At 51.7% G+C, this 26,088-nt stretch overlaps 1 protein-coding gene across 1 annotated transcript in view; it reads right to left on the reverse strand.

The window, feature by feature from the left end:
- The window catches only part of LOC142024613 (butyrophilin subfamily 1 member A1-like), a 44,751-nt gene extending 19,015 nt beyond the window's left edge, over positions 1–25,736 (reverse strand). The window contains exons 1-8 of the mRNA XM_075016749.1: positions 25,631–25,736; positions 21,278–21,625; positions 16,359–16,634; positions 13,810–13,926; positions 10,679–10,699; positions 7,020–7,040; positions 5,877–5,897; positions 5,754–5,780 (exon numbers count right to left, since the gene is read on the reverse strand). Of these exons, the coding sequence (XP_074872850.1) occupies positions 5,754–5,780; positions 5,877–5,897; positions 7,020–7,040; positions 10,679–10,699; positions 13,810–13,926; positions 16,359–16,634; positions 21,278–21,625; positions 25,631–25,736 (937 nt within the window). The remainder of the gene's footprint in view (positions 1–5,753; positions 5,781–5,876; positions 5,898–7,019; positions 7,041–10,678; positions 10,700–13,809; positions 13,927–16,358; positions 16,635–21,277; positions 21,626–25,630) is intronic.
- Between the last annotated feature and the right edge of the window lie 352 nt (positions 25,737–26,088).

The raw sequence follows: 26,088 nt of genomic DNA on the forward strand, positions 1-26,088 counted from the left end.
CCTTAATCATTTTAGTTGCCTTTTTCTGAACCTTTTCTAACGCCAATATATCTTTTTTGAGGTGAGGAGGCCACATCTGCACGCAGTACTCAAGATGTGGGCGTACCATAGTTTTATATAGGGGAAGTAAGATATTCTTCTTCTTATTTTCTATCCCTTTTTTAATAATTCCTAACATCCTATTTGCTTTACTGACTGCCGCTGCACACTGCGTGGATGTTTCCAGAGAAGTATCCACTATAATCCAAGATCCCTTTCCTGATCTGTCGTAGCTAAATTTGCCCCCATCATATTGTATGTATAAATGGGGTTATTTTTCCCAATGTGCATTACCTTACACTTACCCACAATAAATTTCATTTGCCATTTTGCTGCCCAATCACTCAGTTTGCTGAGATCTTTTTGAAGTTCTTCACAGTCTGGTTTGGGTTATCATGTACCTTTGTAGTGTAAACTGGCCTCAAGCACAGCTGGTGTTTGCAGACACGTCTCAGGGCAATTCTGCTGAGACTTTCCTATGTTAAAGAAGACAATTAATGACTAAACTGTCTAAACGAACTGTATAAAGAGTCCTTGGAACTGGTTCTCAGGGCTCCCACTTCTCTGTAAGCTGGCAGCCTGCATGCGTGCATAATAAAGTTTCCTTTTAGATCTCACTCTTGCCTCGCTGCTTCGACTTCCAGCCTCGGACTTTTGGGGGACACTGTACCCCACGGGAATGGGGTTCCCCGACAACAGACACTGCTAAGAATGTACCCACATTTCCAAACCGTAGCCCGTGCGTTCTGAATGCGGCAGAGCAGGCTGGGAGAACAGGGCGAGGCCGGACGCGGGTGCACCCCTGCCCCCATGAGCTCTGGTGGAGATGAGCGAGGCAGGAGGGCGAGGGGGGACAGACAGGGAGAGGCAAGAGGCCGCACTAACAGTGAGCTCAGTGTGGCGCTTAGAGAGGTTTATCAGGACCCAGGCAGCCGTTACACCTTTCTCGTTTCAGGAATCTTCCAGCAGCCTTGTCCGTCAGGAGAGGGTGAGGGACCAGTGATAGGTGAGGGTCCTGTGACTGTTGGCCATGGGCCCTATTCCATGTAACTAGGCACCTCTCTGGCAGTGCACCCCTAACGTTGCTCTGGGCACTCTGACCTGAGGGTCGTTACCAAGACCAAGCAGGTCATGCTGTAGTAACTGCTGGGGCCGGCCTGGGCCGTGACGGTTGAGCTCACCTGGCTCGCATCGTTCCCGATGTCCGTAAGGGGCTTTGCTAGCACAGTTGCCTCATGCAGCTGTCATCAATGAAGGCCTGTTGAGGGTTAAACCCAGAGAGTGGGGTCTCTGTTGGCCAGGTGAGCCCATGGCAGGACACAGGGAGTTTTTTGAATTGAAGCAGGTACCTGCCGAGGGGTCTTTCTTTTGTGTGGCCAGAGCAGAGACACAGATGTTTAGTCCTGAGCGGGTGTAATGAATCCAGTAAATTCAGGCCACAGCATGACCTGGGCATACAGATATGTAAGTCGAAAGGAAATGTTTAGTCAGATGCGAACGGGTTAGCCTCTATTTTGGGGCTGGTAGGGGGCTCCTCAGGCTCAGTCCATGAGGAAGCGTGCCCATTTCAAAACAGGTATTTTGAAATTGGAGCCAGGTAGGGAATAGGCGCTCTTTGGAAATAAGCTGTTCCTGAATATTTCCAAATAAAGCTGCCGTGTAGACATAGTGGCTGTGGCCCTTTTAGAAGGGGAATGCAAATGCAGCCAATCGGAAATGCAAATGGGGTTCTGATTTAAATATTGTGCACCTCATTTGCATAACGGCAGCCACTCGCTGTTCCAGAAGTGCTGTTTTTGGGAAAAAAACACAAGCGGTGTAGACGGAGTTCATTCGAAAGGAAACCCTGAAAGGAAGGGTTCTTTCGAAAACAGGGTTTTTTGCTACCCACTTCTATTTCTCCCACTAGTTCTTCCCTGCTTGTGAGCAGCAGGTCAAGCTGTGCATGACCCCTGGTCGGTTCCTTCAGCGCTTGTACCAGGAAGTACCCAGCATCCCCGGTGAAGATCGAAACAAAGAAGTCATTAAGCATGTCTGTCACTTCCGAGTTTCCCATTACTGTTTCTCCCTCCGCACTGAGCAATGGGCCTAGCCTGTCCTTGGTCTTCCTCTTGCCTTCGTGTTTCCCTTTATGCCCATAGCTAGTCTGAGCTCATTTTGTGCCTTTGCCTTTCTAACCTTGCACCTGCATTCCTGTGCTGTTTGCCTGTATCCATCCTGTGTAATTTGTCCTAGTTTCCATTTTTACATGATTCCTTTTTTAATTTGAGATCATGTGAGATCTCCTGGTTAAGCCAAGACAGTCTTTTGCCATGTTTTCTATCTTTCCTACGCAGCGGGATAGCTTGCTTTTGGGACCTCACTAACGTCCCTTTGAAAACCTGCCAACTCTCCTCCATTGTTTTTTCCCTCAGTCTTGCTTCCCACGGGACCTTACCTACCAGCTCTCTGAGTTTACCAAAATCTGCCCTCCTGAAATCCATTATCTCTATTTTGCTCTCTTCCTTAGAATTGTGAACACTATGATTTCACGATCACTTTCACCCAAGCTGCCTTCCACTTTCAAATTCTCAATCGGTTCCTCCCTATTTGTTAAAATCAAATCTAGGACAGCTTCCCCCTGTAGCTTTTTCAACCTTCTGAAATAAAAAGTTGTCTCCAATGCAATCCAAGAACTTATTGGATAGTCTGTGTGTCGCTGTGTTAGTTTCCGAACATATATCTGAATAACTGAAGTCCCCCATCACCACCCAATTCTGGGCCCTGGATGATTTGTTAGTTGTTTAAAAAAAGCCTCTTCCACCTGGATAGGTGGCCTGTAGTAGACTCCTAGCAGGACATCACCCTTGTTTTCCACCCTTTTTAGCTTAATCCAGAGACTCTCAACACATCCATTTCCAACATCCATATCCACCTCAGTCCAGGTGTGTACATTTTTAATGTACAAGGCAACACCCCCTCCCTTTTTCCCCTGTCTGTCCTTCCTAACCAGGCTGTACCCTTCCATACCAACATTCCAGCCATGTGTGTTACCCCACCAAGTTTCTGTGATGCCAAAGATGTCATAGTTGTATTTATTTAGTAGCACTTCCAGTTCCTCCTGCTTATTACCCATACTTCTTGCATTTGTATATCGGTATCTAAGATATTGATTTGATCTTGCCTCCCAGTTTTGCCCTGGCCCTCCTTTTACTCTGTCGTTATAGCTTGTGCTCCCTCCCATTTCCGACCCATCTCCCAGGTCTCCATGTTCTCCACTTACCTGGGGGTTTTGCTCCCCTGTCCCCGTTGAACCTAGTTTAAAGCCCTCCTCACTAAGTTAGCCAGCCTGTGTCCGAATATGGTCTTCCCCCTCCTCGAAAGGTGAATGCCCCCGGCAGGCAGCACACCTCCCAAGATGAAATGTCAGGGCAACAGGTGGGCGCCTCTGTCCCCCTCAGAAGAGAATCTCCGACCACCACCACTCTCCGTTTCCTCCTCGCAGTGGTGGCAGCCGACTTCCCAGCCTTGGGGGTACGAGGCTTCTCCTCTGCTGTTCAGGGTGATTCCTTGTCTCCTGCATCAAGTGCAGCATAACGGTTTCCTAGTACCACGGTGGGAGGGTTCAGAGCAGGGGTGGGGCACTGCCTGCTGCCAGAAGTAACCAGCTGCCAGCGTCCACCCTGAGCCATCTCCTCCTCCACCAGTGGTGTGTCAGCAGTCCTGTGTACTGGGACAGCTACCTCCGCTGTCTCCACATGAACAGGGTCCAGGGACTCCTCATGGATTCGGATGCTCCTCAACCTGGCTACCTCCTCCTGCAGCTCTCCCACCTAGATTCCACCAGCAGGCACCTCTCACGTTGGATGCTCCCCCCAGCCTGGATATCAGTGAGTGGGAATTGCAAGCCACAGTCCCTGCAAAACCTCACCAGGATCTGGGTGGAGGCACCCACGGTCAGGCAGTCTGTCTGGCTCCAGGCACGGCCGGAAGAGACAAGAAGCAGTCCTGGCACAGGTGTGGTGGGTCTTCCTGACCATCGCAGGCTTCCCTCTGTTAAACTCCTTCTTAAACTTTCCTGTCTGCAGCTCCCTGGTTGCTCTGCCTCTGGCTCGTGAAAGCCTGCTGGCTGAGGTCAGGCCTTACCTCCAGCCACTTCACACTCCTTTGACTGTGCCAGGGCCTCCAATTCTTCCCGTTTGTTTCCCAGGCTTCTTGCATTTGTGTACAAACATCTTAAATAACTAGCTGATTGGCCAACCTTCTCCTTTCGAATAAGGGGTCCTCCTTTGTTCCTTTCCCCCTTACCTCAGGGCTTGTGTCACCATCCCCTGATGAACCTAGTTTAAAGCCCTCCTTACTAGGTTTGCAAGCCTGCCCGCAAAGACGCTCTTCCCTCTCTTCTTTAGGTGGATACTGTCACTTCCTAGCAATCCTTGTTCCCGGAACAGAATCCCATGGTCGAAGAAACCAAATCCCTCTCTCCGACACCACCTGCGCAACCCTCCATGATCTGACAATCTGTACCTGGACCCCTTCCTTCAGCAGGGAGAATAAATGTCAACACCACTTGCGCTCCGTATTTCTTGATCCTTCTTCCCACAGTTACGTGATCTGCAGTGATCTGCTCAACGTCGTTCTTTGCAATCTCATTGGTTCCTACGTGGAGAAGCAGGAAGGGGTAATAATCCACAGGTTTGATGAATTTTGGAAGTCTCTCTATCACATCCTGGATTCTAGCTCCTGGTAAGATTCCAGGTCTGGATGGCAGATGGATGACTCAGTCCCTCTTGGGAGGGAGTCCCCGACCACCATCACCTGTCTTCTTCTCTTGGGGGTGGTGGTCATAGAACCCCCATCCCTAGGACGACGCATCCCAGGCCTTCCAGTCAGTGGGGTCTTCTTCTGATCCCTTCCCTGAGAGGTGTCTGCCACAGCATTCTCCACCGTGGCACCCGTGCAGAGAGCCTGAAAGCGGCTGCTGACCTCCACTGGAGCTGGAGTTACCTGAATTGGTTTTCTGCTCCTGGATGTTTCACGCTTCCAGTTTTCGTCCTCAGTTTGTTCTGCCCTCACTGGTTGCTCAGCCTGCTGTGCGTGCAGGACAAAATGCTGCCTGCTGTTGAGGACGTCTTCACCTTCTCTGATGCACCGGAGGGTGGATATTTGCACCTCGAGTCCTCCAACCTTCTCTTCCAAGACGGCGACCAGCTTGCACTTGGTACGTATGAAATCGAGGAAGACGAACATAGCTCAGGCTGTGCAGGTCACAGCAGCTGGCTTGTCACTATCTACGGCTTCCCTTCCTCCGAGTTCTCTCAGGTGTCCTTAATGCCCCCCCGAAGGGCAGAAGAGAAACGAAACTGTAAGAAAGAGAACCGTCAGTACGGGACTCCTGCCAAGGTGAACTCCCAGGCAAACTCCCTGTTGTCCGCTGCCCTGTTTGCTGTCAGAATAGCGTAAGCCCAGAAAGGCTGGAAATTCCCCCGCCCCCAACTAAACACATCTGTCCCATCTCTCGCAAAACGCCGCTTGACTCGTGCATCTGAAGAAGCGGGTCTCTGCCCACGAAAGCTCAGGCTCCAAAATAGCTGTCACTCTATAAGGTGCCACAGGACTTCTTGTTGTACTTGAACCCCGTCACTCTTGCGACAAGCCTGCTCCTTACAGAAGGAAAGGAAAGAGGACAGAGGTGGCCCAGGTTTTGACATGGCTCAGATATCCACTGACTTTACCTTGGTACATCTGGGCTCGTCTCAACCCTGGAACAAAGAAGACGCAGAGAGGTGAGGGTGTTCGGGGCACCGGCTGCTCCGAAGGAGAGGCAGAAGAAACGGAGGGGCAGGGACACCACTTACCAAGTTCGTTCTGCAGCTTCGCTAAAAGCGAATCGATAGAAATAAACGGGGTGAGAACGTCCACCAAGCTGTGCTCTGCTCCACTCCCACCCGGTCTCCTGTGCTCCAGGTCCCACCAGGGCGAGTGCAGGGGGACGGCCAGCCCTGCAGCTGCCTGGCCTGGAGTGACCCCGGGGCTTGCGTCCATCAGGGCAGGGTCCAAAGGGGAAGTGGAGCAGGCTGAGCCCTGTCCCTCTGTTTAGATCTGGATCTAGATCTTGCCTGGAGCTGGTCCCTGAGGCTTGGGGCTCCCCCCCCCCGGCCGCCCCAGCAGCCGGGTAGGGGGTGGGGCTGCGGGCCTCACGGGCCTGACTCAGGCAAGCGGGGTCCCACGGGCTGTGCCTGGTGGGGAGAAAATCCTGGGCCCCGTGCGCCGGCATCACTGCCTACCCCTTTCCACAACCCTGGAGAGGCTGCTCCGATTGGCTGGAATTGTGGCCAATCACAGCAGCGGAGGCTGATGCCTGGGAGCTCTGGGGTGGGGGGCACAGAGCCATGTGTGCCCCTGAGAAGCTGGGCCCGCTAAGTGCCCAACATCACCCCCCGCCCTGCTTCTGCACTCCCCTGATCCCACACCCTAAGCCTGCTTCCTGCCCCCCTCCCACTGAACCCCTCATTTTTGGCCCAACCCCTGAGCCTAAGGGAGCCCACAAATGTACGAGCCCTGCCCCCCCCCCACCCCGGCTCGAGGGCCGGCGTGCCAGGGGAATGAGGGGAACGTCTCCTCTTCTTTCGTCCCAGTCAGGCGCCTCCCAGTGAGGAGGCTGTTTGCGGTTTCCTCCTCACTCGCGTGGCCCCCAACCCAGAACATTTCATGTGTGTGTTTTTCCGCGGGTCAGTGGCCCCCGGCCCCCAAAAGCCCCCCCATCCTAGCCTGTGCCCACCTGCCCTCTTGAGTCTTAGACGTGGGACCGAGAGCTCTTTGGGGGCCCGGCCCAGCTCTTTGCTATATGTTTGTACAGCTCCTAGCACAAGGGGGCCCGGAGCACTTTGGGGCTTCCACAAGAGGAATACTAAGTAGTAACGGAAACAACACAGGCAGCGTGCAACAGCAAGCCACGGTGCCTCTCGCACGCCTCGGTAAAAGGAATAAAGAGCCCTTACCGTTCTCTGCCAGGTGCGCCACTAGAAGGAAATAGGAGAGAAATATGTAGCAGAATGGGTTTAAAACGGTGCATTTTCTATTAGCCAGACCTTCTATCGGTCACCTTCCTTCAGCTCTCCTGCCAGGGCCTCTAGTTACTGTATAACAAAGAGGGCCCCAGTCGTGTCTTGGTTTTACCCAGACTCCCACCCTTACAAAATGCTGTGGTGAGAGGTACATACATATTAGCTGAAAAGTCCTGGCTTCCTTCTAAACTGAGTGCTAGCGATAACCCACAGGCCCCCACCATGGTTCCCCGAACTGGGGAGCGTGCCCCCCCTTGGAGGGGGTGAAGAAATTCTAGGTGGGGCACAAGGCAACCCAGCCCCCCCGCCATCATTTTCTCCCACGTGAAGAAGGCTCTGGCTTCTGCTGCCGGCTCTCAGCCCCTGCCGATTTACATGGGTGACCCAGCGCAGCCGCTCTAAAGAGCAGGCAGCAGGCAAAGACCCACGTGGGGCTGGCTGCCTCCTGCAAAGGGGAGCAAGTGTGAGTTGAGGAGGAGGATGGGGTTAGATGGGAGGCTGGGGGTGCCTGGCTTTGTGGGAGGCAGGGGGTGGGCAGCTCGCAGGGCTTGCAGGGCTTGGGCAGCCGGCCAGCTTGTGGGGCTCAGGTGGCTGGCCCCAGCAGCACAGGGCTTGGGTGGCTCAGGCTGGTGGCTGTCCCTGGCAGTGTGGGGCTCGGGCGGCTGGCCCGTGGCTGGTCCTGGCAGCACAGGGCTCATGCGGCCAGCAGGCAGGTGGACGGCTGGCAGGCGAGCGGGTGGCTGGCCGTGGCGGCGCAGGGCTCGGGTGAGTGGCTCTGGCAGCGCAGGTCTCAGGTGGGCGGGTGGCTGGCGCGGACAGCTATGGTGGCTGGCCTGGGGCTCGGGCACCTGGGGCTGCCCCAGGCGACCACAAGGGGCCAAGGACAATTATTTGTGCTGATTTTTAATTTTAAATAACATTTTTCTAGCCAGCTTTTGTGTTTGTTTTAAATTACAAATTGAATGTTTTGTTCCAGGGGGGTTAGATGATGGGAAAGAAGAGGTGGCGGGGGGGCCGGGAGGGTTTCTCAAAAATCAAAAGGGGGGCGTGATGCCGAAAAGTTGGGAACCCTGGTCTACAACCAGGTGCAGCACCCAGCTTTCATTGCCCTCGCCTCTGGTTTGCAGCGGCCTGAAAACGCGGTGAGGGTTAGAATCAGACTCTGAAGGCTGGGAGGGATTTCGGGAGGTCATGGAGTCCCACCCCCAGTCCAAAGCAGGGTTAGAGGCTGTGTGCTGTGAGCTCAGGCCTGACAGGGAGCGGGCGTTACTGACAAATGTGGAAAGTGAGGCTGGAAGGGACTCTAGGTGGTGATGGGTAACGTTTAGCCTATTGCCTGGAGAGTCAAGAATCATAGAATCATAGAACACGAGGACTGGAAGGGACCTCGAGCGGCCATCGAGTCCAGCCCCCTGCCCTCATGGCAGGACCAAGTACTGTCTAAACCATCCCTGTCAGACGTCTATCTAACCTGTTCTGAAATATCTCCAGCGATGGAGATTCCACAACCTCCCTTGGCAATGTATTCCACTGTTTGACCACCCTGACAGTTAGGAACTTTTTCCTAATGTCCAACCCAAACCTCCCTGGCTGCAGTTTAAGTCCATTGCCCCTTGTTCTATCCTCAGAGGCCAAGAAGAACAAGTTTTCTCCTTCCTCCTTATGACTCCCTTTTAGATACCTGAAAACCGCTACCGTGTCCCCCCTCAATCTTCTCTTTTCCAAACTAAACAAGCCCAATTCTTTCAGCCTTTCTTCATAGGTCACATTCTCTAGACCTTTAATCATTCTTGTAGCTCTTTTCTGGACCCTCTCCAATTTCTCCACATCTTTCTTGAACTGCAGTGCCCAGAACTGGACACGACGCTCCAGCTGAGGCCTAACCAGCGCAGAGTAGAGCAGAAGAACGACTTCTCGTGTCTTAAGGCATCCCAGAATCATGTTTGCGTTTTTTTGCAACAGCATCACACTGTTGACTCGTATTTAGCTTGTGGTCCACTATAACCCCCAGATCCCTTTCTGCTGTACTCATTCCTAGGCAGTCCTTTCCCATTCTGTGTGTGTGAAACTGATTGTTCCCTCCTAAGTGGAGCACTTTGCATTTGTCCAAATTAAACTTCACCCTGTTTACCTCAGACCATTTCTCCAATTTATCCAGATCATTTTGAATTATGACCCTACCCTCCAAAGCTGCTGCAACCCCTCCCAGCTTGGTATCATCTGCAAACTTAATAAGCGTACTTTCTATGCCAATATCTAAATCATTGATGAAGACATTGAACAGAAGAACTAATCGGCACAACTCCACATCTGACCATGGACACAGCAGCTAGAAGAGCAGGGGCAATATTTCAGATGGGGTCAGCCCCGGATTTTGGGCAGTGCTCAAGGGAGACACTGTTCTCCGGAGGGGGTGCAGGGTCTGGGACAGAGAAGGGAGCAGAAGTGAGCTAAGGGGAGGAGTGCGGGTGCAGGAGAGGGTGTCAGGTCTGGGAGGGAGAGGGCTCTGACCTGGGGGAGGGATACAGGAGGGAGTGCAGGGTCTGGGAGGGGTGCGGGTGCAGGAGGGGGTGTAAGGTCTGGGAGAGGTCTGGGTGCAGGGGAAGGCTGCAACCTGGGGAGGGGTGTAGGAGGGTGCAGGGTCTGGGAGGGGTGCGGGTGCAGGAGAGGGGGAGAGGTCTGGATGCAGGGGAGGGCTCTGACCTGGAGAGGGGTGTAGGAGGGGGTGCAGAGGGTTTGGTTTATGACTTGGAGCAGGAGATTGGGGTTCAGAAGAGGGGTTCTGACCTGGGGGAAGGACACCAGCAAGTGTGCAAGGTCTGGGACGGGGTCTGGGTGCAGGGAGGGGTGTGGGAGGGCGCAGGGACTGGGAGGGAGCTGTGACCTGGGGCAGAGGGGAAGGCGGCTGCGGCGTGCGTAGGTGGGGAGCTGGGGCAGGGGGCTGGGCGTGGGAGGGGCTGGGGTGCCAGAGGCAGACTCCAGCCGGGAGGTGTTTACCTTGGCGGCTCTCGGCCAGCAGCCCAGTGGCACTTTCAGGCAGCCCCAGGGCCCTCAAGCATGGCTGGTTTCTAGCCAGTGGGAGCTGTGAGGATTGTGCTGGGGGCAGGAGCAGAATGTGACATCTCAGCCCTCCCTACCCCTCTGTCTCCCCCTGGCCCACCGGCAGGACTTTAAGCAGCCTGGGGGTACCACGGCAGGGAGCCTCCTGGAAGGTCCCAGTGAGTTATGGGCTAGAACCAAAGGCGTGGCAGGCCGGCTCTTGCCTGCCCCTGCCCGAGAGAGTGGGTTTCAACCGGCGTGCCATGAAAACCAACGTGTGTGTGTGTGTGTGAGAGAGAGAGGGAGAGAGGGTGGGAACTGCTGGCCAGCTGGGACTCAATCAGCAAGGCTGCCTGAGTCCCAGAGGGAGCAGGGTTCATCAATTTCCCCTCGCAGTGGCTCTGGCAAGGGAGGGAGATAGGCAGGAGCTTACTGGAGCTGGTTTAAATGCCGGACCAGGGAGTGGCGATTTCAGGCAGGTGCCTGGACCAGGGAAGCTCCATCCCCGGTGTGGGGGAACAGGGTGTGTAACAGGAAGAGCTTCTGGCACTTACCAATGTCAGCAACAAGTTTCCCTGAAAACAAGAAGAGAACGTGCGTTAGTTTACAAACAGCATTTCACGTCACCCCGTAAGCGTTCCAGCTTATGGAAGGAACTTCCCTAACGGAAAACTTCGTTAGTGGTGAGAACCTGAGGCTGTGGAGGAAACAAGCCATAACATAATGTTCCAATGACAAAAATCTTCCGAAACACCCGCTGGGCATTTGCCATTCTGCCTCTGAGCCTGATCCAGAGCTGTCCTGTCCATAAGATGAGGTGGGAAGGCCGCCCTGGGCCCCGCGCTTTTGGGGACCCTGCAGCGGCCACCCCAGCCATCCTATGGACGCGAGAGGGGCTACCGGGGGCAGGCTGCCTCCCCATTCCCCCACCCCGCACTCACCAGGCAGAGTGAGCTGCAGGCTGCTCTGCTTTGCTGCAGGCTTCCTGCCCCCGAGCCACGCTTCTGTGTCTCTGTCTCTGCTCTCAGCCACCCGGAGAAGTGGGACTCAGGGGGCCGGGAGGTCATGGCAGAGCACTGCCTGGTGAGTGTGGGGTGTCTTGGGGGAATGGGAGCTGGGGGAGGCGACCCCCTGCTGCTGCTGCTACCTGCCCTGGTACTTCCCAGCCAGGCTGGTGGGGAGGACACCATGGTGGTGGGTGGAAGGGGAAGGGGCTGAGCCTGTGGCACATGGGAATTTGCCCAGTTCCCCGCCGCCAGCTTGGGATGGCCTTGGTGTGGCCGTCTCCCAGGGATGCTCCCCAGCCACTGCCTAGAGCCAAGGGCAGTTAGAGGCATGTGGGAGGGGAAGAGCACCAATCTGTGACAAAGGGAGGGGTCACAGGCCTACGCCCCCCTCCCCTCCAAGTGGGCCAGTCCCGCTGGCTTGGTGTTGGAGTTGAAAGTTTTATTCTCTTTTATTCTCTTTTCAACTTGGAATTTTAAGCTTCACAAGGTAGCAATGTAAGGTAACACATTAACTAACACACGTAACTCGTCTTGGTTTTATTGATTAAGTTCTTTAATTGAATATCTGCCTCCTGTTTTCGGGCTCAGTGAATTTAGTAAGTAAGAGACAGTTTTGGTATTGTGCCTGTGTTAATGAGATTGCCGGACGATGTTGAAGGCTGAAGCCTTAATCGTTCGATTTACAACATCTTTTACTCTGCTTTTCTCCGAGAGTCCTTGTAAGACTTGTTTCGGTGTGACGGTGGTATGTCTGTGTTGAGACAAAGGTGGGAAGGTTATCCCCAGAGCCAGATGGCCAAGAAAGGAGGGGCGAAGCGTGGGTGCAGACAGGCTTCACGGCGTCAGAGAAGGACCGTCAGTGCGCACCCCCAGTTAAGTGATCGGCTTGGCAGGTTGACCACGCTAAAGCACGGAGCAGGCATCCCTCAGGACACTTGATTACAGGCCGAGCCTTTCGGAGATGTTTTGAGAATGACAGGCATCGGAAAGAGAACGCCCCAGTCACAGACTGACTCGGCAAACCTCAACGGAGGAAAGGGTTATAAAAGCTGGGGGCTTTGCCCTGGGATTTTTGTGATGGATCCAACTGGCCACTAGATTGATCCAGGTTCTGGACTGGTAACGATAACTGTGATGGGGTTCCGGGGTCCCCCTGCACTGCACCCCATCCGCTGGCAGGAGTGACTCTCACTCAGCAGGTACAACAGGAGGTTTATTAGGCAACAGGTGCCCAGTTTCCCACAGAAGCGACAGTACAGCAGCCAGAGACAGTCCTTCCAACCCGTCCTGGGGAGAGGAGCCCGAGGGGTGCCCCTCTGGGGTGTAGCTTTTGGCTGGCTGCCTTCCAGCTCCCTCTCCCCCTAGCCTCTGACTGCTGCCCCCCGATTCAAAACCAGCTCGGCTCCTCCCTCCTCTTTGCTCAGGGCAGAGGTGTTACCTGCCAGTTGCAGCCCCAGGGTCGTCCTTAGCCACTGGGAGCTGCTCTGCTTGTCTCTCACACCCAGGCGGACTCACACATGCACTCCCCCCACTCCGTCACAATAACATCGTTTGGTGGGACTGTGTGTGTGTGGGACGCTACAGTTCTATTCTCAATAAATGCGGCGTCCTGCCTTTTCCCCTATAAAAGATCTTGTGTGCTTCGTGTAAAGCATAACACCGGGGCAGGTCCGCAGGCGTAAGGCGGGGCTTGGGGACCCCCTCCTCAGCCAGCCCCGTCAGCACCGCCCATAATGCCGGCCGCAGTTGGAAGGGCCTTGGGCTCTGGCCACTGGTGCTGTCACTCTAATGGCGGCAGCAGCCGGGAGCCCCTGGCCCATTTCATTGCAAGCCCTGGGGTGTCGGCCTTCTTCACCAGCGGGCCTGGGACCGGGCCCCCGGGCAGGATGGAGCCCAGGCTACAGGAAAGGAAACAGGACCAACCCCACCAGAAGTGGCTGCCACTGTGTGAGGCTCTGACGCTGCCAGGAGGAGCATCACGGGAAATCCAGGAACAGCCTCTTTTCCCGAGCAGGGTCTGGGCGGTGCCAGTCGGTAACGACAGGCTAGAGGGGGGGAAATGGGACTTACAATTGCAGGTGTTGTTTTTAAAGTGGTCTCTGTTTAACTGACCGTTGGGCCTTTCCATTCGATCTCGGCAGGGCCAGGAAAGGGCTGGCAACCGCTGCTTCTGCCAGGCAGGGGTAACTTGCAGTTCATTTCCTGGCTCTGCCACAGACCATTCCGAGCTCTTGTTGGATAATCCGTCCCCTGCTTTGTTCTTCTCCCAGCAGAGGTCTGGATAGCTGCAGGCCCCCATCGCCAAGAAGTGCTGGGCTTCGGGTGATTTTGTTAGGTGTCCAAAAAAGCCTCATCCAGCTCTTCCTGCCAGTCCTTCCTGTGCCAGCTGCACCTTTCTATACCAATGTGCCATTCATGTGTATATCCTACTGCGCCTCTGTGAGGCTGACTGTGCCATAGTTGTGTGTATGAGCATTACGAGTTGTGGTTATGAGCATCATGAGTTCTTCCTGCTTATTCCCCGTACTTCTTGCATTAGGGTACAGACTGCAAAGATACTGATTTGCTTTTTGCCTCCCAGTTCTGTCTTGTGTCCTTGATCCTTGCTGTTACAGCCCATACTCCATCTACAACTATGGAGGAGCCACCTGAGCGCTCCGTGTCCACTATAACGTTACCTTTTGCCTTGTGTTGCTTCCAGAAGAAGTAGCTTGCTGTGAAAGTGAGCAAACCCGAAGCAACCAGGAGCATGAACACGGCCACCTTCCAGGGGTTGGCACTCGGGAAGAGCGGATCTGCAAGACAGAGCTGTATTAATTCGCAAACCTTGCTAGAACAGATGTGGCGTCAGGGAGAGTTTTGTGGCACGACTAAGGCATTGTTGGAATGCTTTCTACAAGGTTGGAAGTAGACAGAGTCTGGAATTTTCCAATTTTTTTCTTTTTGGGTCAGAAATTGCCAGTTCATCACAATCGCCAGTAACCCAGAGGCACCGAGATTGTTGACAAGGTTGAGTGAAGTCTGCTCTGCAGCCTTGTCTGAGAGCAAGCTGGCATTTAGCTCATGTGGTAGAGCACATGGCTTTAGCCCCTAAGGTCTCAGGTTATAGACTCATAGAATCCTAGGGCTGGAAGGGACCTCAGGAGGTCATCTAGTCCAGCCCCCTGCTTCAAGCAGGATCAACCCCCGCTAAGTCATCCCAGCCAGGAGCTTGTCCAGCCGGGACTTAAAAACCTCGAGGGATGGAGAATCCACCACCTCTCTAGGCAACGCTTTCCAATGCTTCACCACCCGCCTGGTGAAGGAGTTTTTCCTACTATCCAATCTACTCCTCTTCTTCTGTAACTTCAGACCATTGCTCCCTGTTCTGCCATCTGTCCATCCTCTTTAGAGCCCCCCTTCAGGAAGTTGAAGGCTGCTATCAAATAGCCCTTCATTCTTCTCTTCTGCAAACTAGATAAGCCCAGATCCCTCAGCCTCTCCTCATAGGTTCAGTCCCTCCTGCTGACGATCCAGGTCTGGTGGCGTTACAAATTTTACAAATATTGGTACGGGAAAGAGCGGGGGGGATTCCTGGTGAAAACAGAAAAGGAGTGAAGAACCAGCGGCTGGAACACTCACGGGGGACATCCAGGGTCAAATTGCTGCTCCACCTGATTTGGAGCAGGGATTTGACCGCAAGTCTCATGGGAAAGCCCGAGTAGCTGAAGTGGGGATCTCTCTCTCTCTCTCTCTCTCTCGTGGCCATGCAAAAAAAATGACATTTTTCTGAAGACTTGAAAGTCTTCCTGCAACCATGATTCATTCACCTCCCAGTCCCAAAACTGGCATTTTCCACGCTGTGGACACTTTGCAAGACTCCCCTCCACCGCAACTGCCAATTGCGTTAGCGATCAGAAGAGACCCTCTTCAACACTCTCCCCCCCAGCTTAGCCATCTTCCCCTATTCGCCACCCATAGCTTGGAAGGCAGGTTCTTGAAGGCTAGCTGTAGCCATCCAGGCTCGGGTTCCCCAGAAACGAGGCTGCACCCAGAAGGCGAGTGCTATATTTGGTTTATTGAAAGCACGTGACACCCGCGACGGGAGCCCCGGAGACGCCGCAGTCACCCGTGGGGGAAAGCCCGATGCGTCGGAGCTTCTCTCGGGGAGAGGCTCTGTAACAGGCCTCCTAACACTAGCTGATAAAGCTTAACTCATTAACTTAAGATTGCCTAAAAGTGCCTATGCATCCCTCATCACTATCTCTTGTGGCCTACTGCCAGCGTAGCCTTGACGTTTTGGCAAGCGTGCTTTGCTTGCAATTGTTGCCATGGCAGGGTTAGTTGTTTTGCAGCTTTTCACCTTGCACAGACTGGTCTGTTTGGGATTCTCCTGATGATTCACAGAGGGGTCGGACTGCAGTCTCGACCGTTACAAAGTCTTCTCGCACCCTACACTCCTAGCCTACCCTGAATTCACCCCACGTGGGATGTAAAGAACAGGCTCTGAGCCACTCTATGCACAGGCACATTGTAAATCCAACATTTCATAGAATGCTAGAACTGGAAGGGACCTCGGAGGCCATCGAGTCCAGCCCCCTGCTCTCATGGCCGGACCAAGTACTATCTAGACCATCCCTGAGAGACATCTGTCTAACCTGTTCTTAAATATCTCCAGCGATGGAGATTCCACAACCTCCCTTGGCAATTTATTCCACTGTTTGACCGCCCTGACAGTCAGGAACTTTTTCCTCATGTTCAACCTCAACCTCCCTTGCTGCAGTTTAAGCCCATTGCCTCTTGTTCTATCCTCAAAGGCCAAGAAGAACAAGTTTTCTCCCTCCTCCTTATGACACCCTTTTAGATACCTGAAAACCGCCATCATGTCTCCCCTCAGCCTTCTCTTTTCCAAACTAAACAAGCCCAGTTCTTTTAGCCTTTCGTCATAGGTCATGTTCTCCAGACCTTTAATCATTCTTGTTGCTCTTTTCTGGACCCTCTCTAATTTCTTGAACTGCGGTGCCCAGAACTGGACACAATACTCCAGCTGAGGCCTAACCAGGGCAGAGTAGAGCGGGAGAATGACTTCTCGTGTCTTGTTCACAACACACCTGTTAGTGCAGCCCAGAATCAGGTTTGCTTTTTTTGCAACAGCATCACACTGTTGACTCATATTTAACTTGTGGTCCACTACTTAAATCAGCCCGAAACACAGCCCATATTTGTGGTGGTTTTCATGGACACCAACCTGAAATGTAGACCGTGGATTCCTTCCCTTGGTTGAGGTCGGAGTTCCTGACACAGCAGGACAGCTCCTGACTGGAAGTCACAATAATGGAAATTTGTGCTTCAAACAGGCCGTTATCACGCTGAGTTATTTTTTCCATCAGAGATGGTAAGTGCTGCCCCGTGAGATCTCTCCACTGCACTCGGGGAGCTGGGTACCATCCAGATGATTCGCACACCATGTGGATCCCTCCTCTCTGGAAATTATCCATAGAGATGCGTGGAGTGGAGCCCAGACCTGGAGGGGAATGAAGTGAACCAGTGTGAAAACTATGGAAGTGTAACAGATCTCTGCAGTCCAGATGGTGAGCATCAAACCCATAAAGAGAAGGGAAAACGGGATTGTTGTCCCTCCAGCAAAATTTGCTGGAACCCATCCACAAGTTGCTGGGATGGATGTAGGAAATTCTTTTGCCTGATTCGTCCAGAGGGTCAGTCGGGGTCAGGGGTCAGTAACCTTTTCCAACCAAAGAGCCAAACTACATCAAAATTCAGACCAAGGGGTCAACGAAGATCCACTATAAATATGCCCATTTGCACGACTGAAAATACACAATATTATCAAAATAAAGAGCAGTCAAGTAGCACTTTAAAGGCGAGCATAATAATTTATTAGGTGGGTTTTCGTGGGACAGACCCACTTCTTCAGACCCACTGAAGAAGTCTGGTCTGAAGAAGTGGGTCTGTCCCATGAAAACGCACCTAATAAATTATTCTGCTAGTCTTTAAAGTGCTACTTGGCTGCTTTTTATTTTGATAGTATATAGACTAGCACGGCTCCCTCTCTGTTACTATACAATATTATGTTATTGATAAGTGACATAGAACTTAAGAGCGGCCAGATTGGGTCAGACCAAGGTCTATCTAGCCCAGTGTCCTGTCTTCTGACAGAGGCCAGTGCTGGGTGCCCCAGAGGGAGTGAACAGATCAGGTAATCATCGACGCGATCCTTTTCCTGACATCCATTTCCAGCCTCTGACCAACAGAGGCCAGGGACACGTTGCCTACCCATCCTGGCTAATAGCCATTGATGGACCGACCCTCCATGAATTTATCTAGTTCTTTTTGGAATCCTGTTTAGCGTCCTGGTCTTCACAACCTCCTCTGGTAAGGTGTTCCACAGGCTACCATGTGCTGTGTAAAGAAAATCTTACTTCTGTTAGTTTTAAACCTGCTCCCTATTGTTTCATTTGATGACCTCCTGATCTTTTGTTATGGGAACAAGGGAACAACTTTTCATTATTCACTTTTCCCACACCAGTCATGATTGTATAGACCTTTATCTTATTCCCTTTAGTCTCCTATTTTCTAAGATGAAAAATCCCTGTCTTTTCAATCTCTCCTCATATGGGACCAAGCCCAAACCCCTAAACATTTCAGTTGTCCTCTTCTGAACCTTTTCCAGCGCCGAAATATCTATCAATGACTCCACGATCGCTCTCTGAAGTGGTTCTGTTAGGCCCATTGTTTTGTATGTGTAGTTAGGGTTATTTTTTCCAATGTGCGTTACTTTACATTTACCCCCCATCAAATGTCATTTGCCATTTTGTTGCCCAGTCACTTAGTTTTGTGAGATCTTTTTGAGGCTCTTCACCATCTGCTTTGGTCTTAACTATCTTGACCAGTTTGGTATCATCAGCAAATTTTGCCACCCCACTGTCCTTGCCTTTTCCCAGATCATTCATAAACATGTTGAACAGGACTGGTTGCAGTACAGGACCTTGGGGGACACCACTAGTCACCCCTCTCCATTGTGAAAAGTTGCCATTTGTTCCTATCCTTTGTTTCCTGTCTTTCAACCAGTTTTCAGTCCATGAAAGGACCTTCCCTCCTATCCCATGACAACTTATTTTACTGAAGAGTCTTTGGTGAGGAACCTTATCAAAGGCTTTCTGGAAATCTAAGTACTTTATATCCACTGGATTCCCCTCGTCTACTGACCACTTCAGAGAACTCAGGGGCTACGTCTACACGTGAAGCCTACATCGAAGTAGCCTATTTCGATGTGGCGACATCGAAATAGGCTATTTCGATGAATAACGTCTACACGTCCTCCAGGGCTGGCAACGTCGATGTTCAACATCGACGTTGTGCAGCACCACATCGAAATAGGCGCAGCGAGGGAACGTCTACACGCCACAGTAGCACACATCGAAATAAGGGTGCCAGGCACAGCTGCAGACAGGGTCACAGGGCGGACTCAACAGCCAGCCGCTCCCTTAAAGGGCCCCTCCCAGACACACTTGCACTAAACAGCACAAGATACATAGAGCCGACAACGAGTTGCAGACCCTGTGCATGCAGCATGGATTCCCCGCTGCAGCAGCAGCAGCCAGAAGCCCTGGGCTAAGGGCTGCTGCACACGGTGACCATAGAGCCCCACACGGGCTGGAGAGACAGCGTCTCTCAACCCCCCAGCTGATGGCCGCCATGGAGGACCCGGCAATTTCGACGTTGCGGGACGCGGCTCGTCTACACGGTCCCTACTTCGACGTTGAACGTCGAAGTAGGGCGCTATTCCGATCCCCTCATGAGGTTAGCGACTTCGACGTCTCGCCGCCTAACGTCGAAGTTAACTTCGAAATAGCGCCCGACGCGTGTAGACGTGACGGGCGCTATTTCGAAGTTGGTGCTGCTACTTCGAAGTAGCGTGCACGTGTAGACGCAGCTTAAGGCTGCTTCTACAGATGCCACTTTAAAACCGCCTGAAATATGCTAATGAGGCGTGGACGCAAATTCCCCACGCCTCATTAGCATAAGGTCATGTGATTTGGAGGCCGGAAGACGTTCTTACGGACTCCAAAACACCGTTTAGCAGCGCGGCCCCCGGGGGTCTTCTGAAAGGAAGTCCTTCTTCCGGAGGCCTCTTCTTCCTAATAGTTTCCACTGTCTCCCACTGAACCCGCTCCACTGTGTCCACATCTTTTTGTACTGGGGGCCCCAGAACTGGACGCAACACTCCAGGTGTGGCCTTACCAGTGCTGAATAGAGGGGAAAAATAACTCCTCTAGATCTGCTGGCAAGGCTCCTCCTAACGCACCCCAACGTGCCGTTAGCTTCCTTGGCTACAAGGGCGCAGCATTGAGTCATATCCAGCCTCTCATCTACTGTAATGCCCAGGTCCTTTTCTATTGCACTGCTGCTGAGCCGGTCGGTCCCAGCCTCTAACAATGCACGGCATTAGAATCGGGCGAGGACAGGGCTGGTTTTGCAAACACGCCTATTCCCGAGATGTGCTAGGCTCTGGAGCAGGGTAAGAGGGGATGCAGCAGTGTGCCCTGGAGGGGGCGGGGCCAGTAGTGGAGGGGGCGGGGCCAGTAGTGGAGGGGGCGGGGCCAAGAGCTGTCAGCTCTCAGCACTGCTGGCACTGTAGCCTCCAGCTGGAGCAGCACCTGAAAGGGGCCCAGAGGTCAGGCTGCTGTCACTGCCAAAGCAGTGGTGCCAGCGGTCAGAGCTCTGGACCCTTTCAGAGGCCGGGCCCAGGTTCAACTGCTCCTGCCGTGGGCCTCAATCTGTTCCCTAACAGCCAGCCAGCAGCAGCCTCACAAGGATGCCCCTCTCAGCTGCCTGGCCATGCTAGAAAGCAGGACACAAAGAGAGAACACATGGCTGAAAGCCCACGTCAGCAGTTCAATCAGAAAGCAGCGCAACCACTAAAAATAAAATTCACGGCTGACAAGTCGCAGGCCACCCCCACTTTTATCTTTACTTGGCAGCCTCAGAATTGGAGGAGAGGGGGCCAGTGGTTCCACATTTGCTCCCCAGGAGCAGATAAAAGAGAAGAGGACATAAAAATGGTCACTTTTTGGCACAAGACAGAAATGGAGGCTCTGGGGGTTTATAGCACATCCTATGAGTCTATGATTCTTGCGTTCGATTTAGCAGGTCTGGTATGAATCTGGTAAATCCAACACCGGGGGTGCCTCCCCCAGCGGGTTATGAGGAGTAGTTGAGGAGACTTTTTCCTGTTGACCTCCTGCTGTGGGGACAGTGGAGAAATTGAGCCTAAGGTACCTCAACTCCAGCTGCACTATTCTTTGGTCAACGTTTTCCCCTCGTGAAGACTTGGCCTGAGAGAGTGAGGAGAAGCAAGAGAAATATTGTTTTTTCTGATGGCCGATACTCACCACTGAGCTGTCCTCCTCTTGTGGTACACGGCACCTGGCTCAGTGGTGAGTGTCAGCCATCGAAATGGAATGATTTTTCTCTTACTCCTGCACGTGCTCTTAGAAGATGTGTGGCAAGAAAGAGCTGAGTTTAAAGTATTTTGCTTCACTTGCTGCTTTCTCCAAAATTAAAGATCTAATCGTCTTTAGGAGGCTTTCATACATTCCTTCACAGATTCATACATCCCGAGACCAGAAGGGACCACTGTGATCTTCTATCAGAAACCCCAGGCCAGAGACCTGCCCCCAAAGTGATCCCAAGAGCAGAGCTCTTGGAAAAATTACAATGGCCAGGGATGGAGAATCCACCACCATACTCGGTAACTTGTTCCTGTGGATAATTACTCTCACTATTAAAAATGATGCCTGATTTCCAGTCTGAATTTCTCTAGCTTCAGTGACTGGCCATTAGCTTCTGTTAGACCTTTCTCTGCTTGACTGAAGAACGCATTCGAAAATCTTTGTTCCCTGTGTAGTATCTACTGAATACCTCACAGTTTGTGCACAACAAGATTGTGGGGGGAAAAAAAAATACCCAGAATGTTGCAAGGCACTTGAAATCTCTCACCTTATTGCCAAAGTATATGCACCTGGGATATAAGTGGCAGCTAGAAGGGAACTCTAGCTGTTGGCATGAAAATAAGTCACGCCAAGTTCCACCTCAAACTAAGTGATTACTCTACTGGAAATTCAAATTGGCAGCCAAGGTACTGACCTGTCACCTTCAGCTCCAGAGTGGCTTGACCATAAAAGTTGGGTGATTGAAAGAAACAGATAAACTGCCCTTGGTCAAAGGGCGTGATGTTGTGTATATGTAAGGCAACTTTTCCATCCAGCATACCGTCCTTCAGCAGCCCTGTTCTGCCCTGGTATTTTGGTGACTGCCGATCAGCCTGATCTTCTCCGTGCTGATACAAATGGACAAGTTCGGAGTTCTTGGAGTGTAGCCAGCGCACCTCCATCTCCTGGGCGCTCATGCTGGGGGAGAGCTGGCAGGATAACAGGGCATCTTCCCCTGCAGAGACCACAATGGGATGCTCGGGTCCGATCACCTTGAAAGTCACTGTTAAAGGAACGGACGCAGGCAGAAAGTTAGATGAGACCGGCGCTGGGTTGCTGTAATGAATGCTGACCCCTCACAACTGCCTCTGCAGGAAGTTGAGCAGCTAAAACCGAGCTTATGCTGTCTTCTGGCATCTGCGCTGGAAAACAGACCAAGTTAGGACAAGACAGCAACGTCACTAAAAGTCAGCCTGCGCGAGTCCTGTCTGTCGGCCCTTTTGTGCTCTCACCCGCAGGCGCGGGTCCTGCTCTGCCAGCAGGAGCGCTCTCCAGTTCACACCTGCAACAAAACTTAGTCTGTCGTGAGGGGGGAGGGCTTAAGCACCTGGGGAAGACGAAAGTTTTGCCGATCAGGTGCAAGTGTGGACACCCCTTCCCTCCCTGATTGGCTAGCGAGGGGTAGCTCAGTGGTTTGAGCGATGGCCTATTAAACCCTGGGTTGTGAGCCCAGCCCCTGAGGGAGGCCCTTTAGGGTTCTGGGGTGAATAGATTAAAAAAGGGACGGTGCTTGGTCCTGCCAAAAGGGTGGGGGGACTGGACTCAAAAACCTCCCAAGGTCTCCTCCACTTGTATGCGACGTGCACCTCCACTTAAAAATAAAACCAGGTGGGTGGCGAAGCACTGGAATGTGTTGCCTAGAGAAGTGGTGGATTTTCCACCCCCAGAAGTTTTTAAGGCCCGGCTGGGATGATTCAGTGGGAGTTGATCCTGCTTGAAGCAGGGGGCTGGACTAGATGACCTCCTGAGGTCCCTTCCAGCCCTGTGATTCTGTGTGTGGTACCCAAAGGCACTGAGGCCTCAGCTGGGGTAAGTGAAGTCTCTGTTCTACAGCCTCAGCTGAGGGCCAGCTGGACTTTAGCTCACATGGTAGAGGGCAGGGCTTCAGACCCTACGTTCACGGGTTCTACTCCTGGTGCCAGCAACCCAGGTCTGTTGGTGTTACGTATGGATAACAACTAGACAAAGCAGTTTATAGTACAGCAGTTTCACCCTTGAAACCTGGGACAGGCCCCTCTGCTGGAGTCTTTGGTCTTCTACCACTCAGCTTTACCTGCACGGCAGGCGGGGGCGGGAGAAAGAGGAAGCTTGGCCTCCTGTGTTTGGTTGACATCCTTAGTCTTGGAGAACACTCAGCTGGTGGGCTTTGTTACATCCCCAGGTGAGGTGGATCAGTTCTCTTGCTGTGCTCTGATGCAGGTGAGTCACTGCAGATGTGGCCTCCTGGCTGGACAGGGGCTGTTGATGGTTGGTTGATACCCACCTGAACACTGGTTCCTTTCCTCCCTGTTGTCTCTGGGGCACTAATATCTGTCTGATTCCCCAAATCTCAGCATGTTTTAGGGACTACTATACAACACAATCTCAGAATTTCATAGGCATGAAAGGTAGACATTTACAGATAGAACCGCGACTTTCCGCTGATTGTAACCTTTTCCCTGAGACCTTGTATGGCTTGCTTTATATCACCATTATAGGGAAGAGGTGTCTGGAGGTTACAAAGTGCTCCCCCAAGGTATGGACTCTCACTGTAATGTTGGTATAACTCCGATAGTGGCCTTTTTCAGATTGCCTTAAATGTCTTCTCAGCCAACCTGGAACAAACCTTATGTTGTTTTATATTTATAATTTGCTATCTAGTCTTCCAAATACAGATATGTGAAACCTAGAATTAAAAAGACCCAAACAGTACACAACCCTTCCCGACCCCTTCCTTCCACTTCTCCATTAGTGCAGAAAAGCCTGTTACTTCTTCTCCTGCTTTAATAGAATACACCCCTGTGCTTGCATCCCAGGCCCTACTAGAATAATGTTTGTACAAGGCATACTTTGCAAATTTTGACTGGTCAAAGGTGAGGCTGAGTATGTGAGCACTCTGCCTGAAAAAGGCAGAAATTACTAACGGATCAAGGAAAATATGAAGAGAAAATGAAATCCAAAGAATCTAATTAATTGATAAAAGTTGACTATTCCGCATGAGAAATACGTTTCCTGGATACCACGGTACAAATCACTGATGGCCACATCAAGACCACTCTCTGCTGGAAACCCTCTGACTGCTACACTTACCTACGTGCCTTCAGCTTCCATCACCACATGCTGCTTTGTTTATAGTCAACCCCTTAAATACAATCGCACCTGCGCCGATCCTACTGACAGAGACCGAAAACTACCAAGCACTCATAAACTGAATTGTCCACCAGGAGAAATAAAAAAAAAAAAAAAGAAAAAAGAAAACAAATTGACAGGGCCAGATGAATCCCCAGAAACCAGCTACTTCAAGATAGGCTCCAGCAGTTCAGTAACAGAACACCACTTATTATCACCTATACCCCCAACTGAAACCCCTGCAACTCATCGTTAAAAACATACAGCTGACTCTGGATCATGACGGTACACTCCAGCAGGCCCTAGGTGACATGCCTGTCATCTCCTATAGACAATTTCCTAAACTAAGGAAGAGTCTCACCAGCAATCGCAGGCTAACTCCACCAGGAAGCCTCGATGAGCTCCATGCCAGTCCCAAGCCTGGATGAAGGAGGAGGGTTGGTCAGATGAGTGTCGATGCGCTGACCATCAAACAACTATATGAATGAAATCTGATGCCAGTACAACCAAATGAGAAAAGATGCTGGCTTGGACGTAGCCAGGATAAACAAGGTCCGTGATACCAATCGAGTGATTGAGGTTGGGTCGATAAGTTGGCTACCGAAAGAAAATTACAACTAAAACATATGCTATCCACTGGAACATGGAACGTCCGAACACTGTGGGCAACTGGAAAATTACAGCTGCTTCGGAAGGAGATGGAGAGATACCAGTGCGATATACTTGGACCGGCAGAGATGCGTTGGATGGGATCAGGAGAGATCCGCGGTTGCAAAGTCATTTGGCCAGGAAAGAAAACGAAGCATGAGGCAGGAGTCAGGTTCCTTCTTAGCAAAACAGCTAGAAGAGCATTATTAGGATACAAACCAGTGAGCACAAGAATGATGTTAGTGAGATTTGAAGCAAAACCATTCAACCTCTCAGTCATTCAGGTGTATTCACCCACGTCGGACGGTACGGAGGAAGAGATTGGGCTATTCTATAAAGAGCTGACAAAGACAGTGGAGGAAATACCGAAGAAAGATGTGTTGATCATTGGAGGAGATTGGAATGCGAAGGTTGGAACAGATAACGAAGGTTGGGAGAGAGTCATGGGAAGGTTTGGATACGGAGAAAGAAATGAACGAGGTGAGAAACTGCTCGAGTTTGCTACGGAGCACGAGATGGTGACCTGCAACATGAGATTCCAACCAAAGGACTGTAGGAAGCAGACGTGGTGATCGAATGACGGGAAGTCCAAGGACATGGTAGATATGATTTTGATGATAAGAAGATGGATAACGTCAGCACAGCAGTGCCGAACCTTTCAAGGAGCAGATATAGACTCAGACCACAGTCTAGTGATCGCAAACATCAAGATAAAGCTCAAAAGAAAATGTAAGACACAGCTTAAGAAAAGAAGAGACGTGGCGAGGTATGTGAGGAAGAAACAGGGAATGCACACAGAGCAGCACTCGACGAGAAGATTAAGAATGTCACCACAGAGAAAGACCTAGATAAGAGAGTCACAGGGATCGCCATTGCTATAGATGAGGCACTTGAGCAGGCTGTTCCAGAAGAAGACAAGATCAAGAAGAAGTGGATTACCCAGGAGACACTGAAGTTGGTTCAAGAGAAGAGAAAAGGAGAGAAGAATCCCATTTGGTTTTGGGAAGAAGGGGCTTTCGAAATCTGGGGGGTCCCTTCGAAAGGCCCCCATCTACCCCGGCGGCATGCATTCCACAAGCAGCACTTTTGAAATATGCGCAGCTGGCATTATGCTAACGAGGCACTGCCTACACATGGCAGCACCTTATTAGCATCTGCCAAAGTGGCTCATTAGGATCCCCCTTTTGAAAGCGGGGGTGCTAGTATATCCACAGCCGTGCAGACGTCGCGATTGTGAAAAGAGGCTTCCTACCTGATTCCAGTTCAGCAACATGGAGAGTAAAAAAGAAAATTATGTAACTGGATAGCAAGAGGTTGTCCATAGCACAGTGGGAATGATGGCGAATCCTCATCTTCATTGTAACTTGATCTAGACATCAGAATGGAAAAGAAAAAACAAAATTCAGGTAAGCAACATGCTGTTCTTTGGGATAGAAATTCACTGCCTATGGTTACACTAGAGAGTTTTGTCAACAAAACTCATGGAGCATTTATACACAAAGGCCATGCCTACCCTTGGCCAAAACTTCAAAATGGCTGTGCTAATGGCCAAATTGGAGAATACTAATGAGGCGCTGAAATGAATATTCAGTGCCTCATTAGCATGCTGCCAGCCGCGGCACTTCGAAAGTGCTGCATTTTGCTCGCACGCAGCTCATCTACACGGGGGTCCTGATAGGAGTAAGGGGATTTCGACGTTTGCAGGGTTCT

This window comes from Carettochelys insculpta, chromosome 22, assembly GCF_033958435.1.
Source record: "Carettochelys insculpta isolate YL-2023 chromosome 22, ASM3395843v1, whole genome shotgun sequence".
Taxonomy (NCBI): domain Eukaryota; kingdom Metazoa; phylum Chordata; order Testudines; family Carettochelyidae; genus Carettochelys; species Carettochelys insculpta.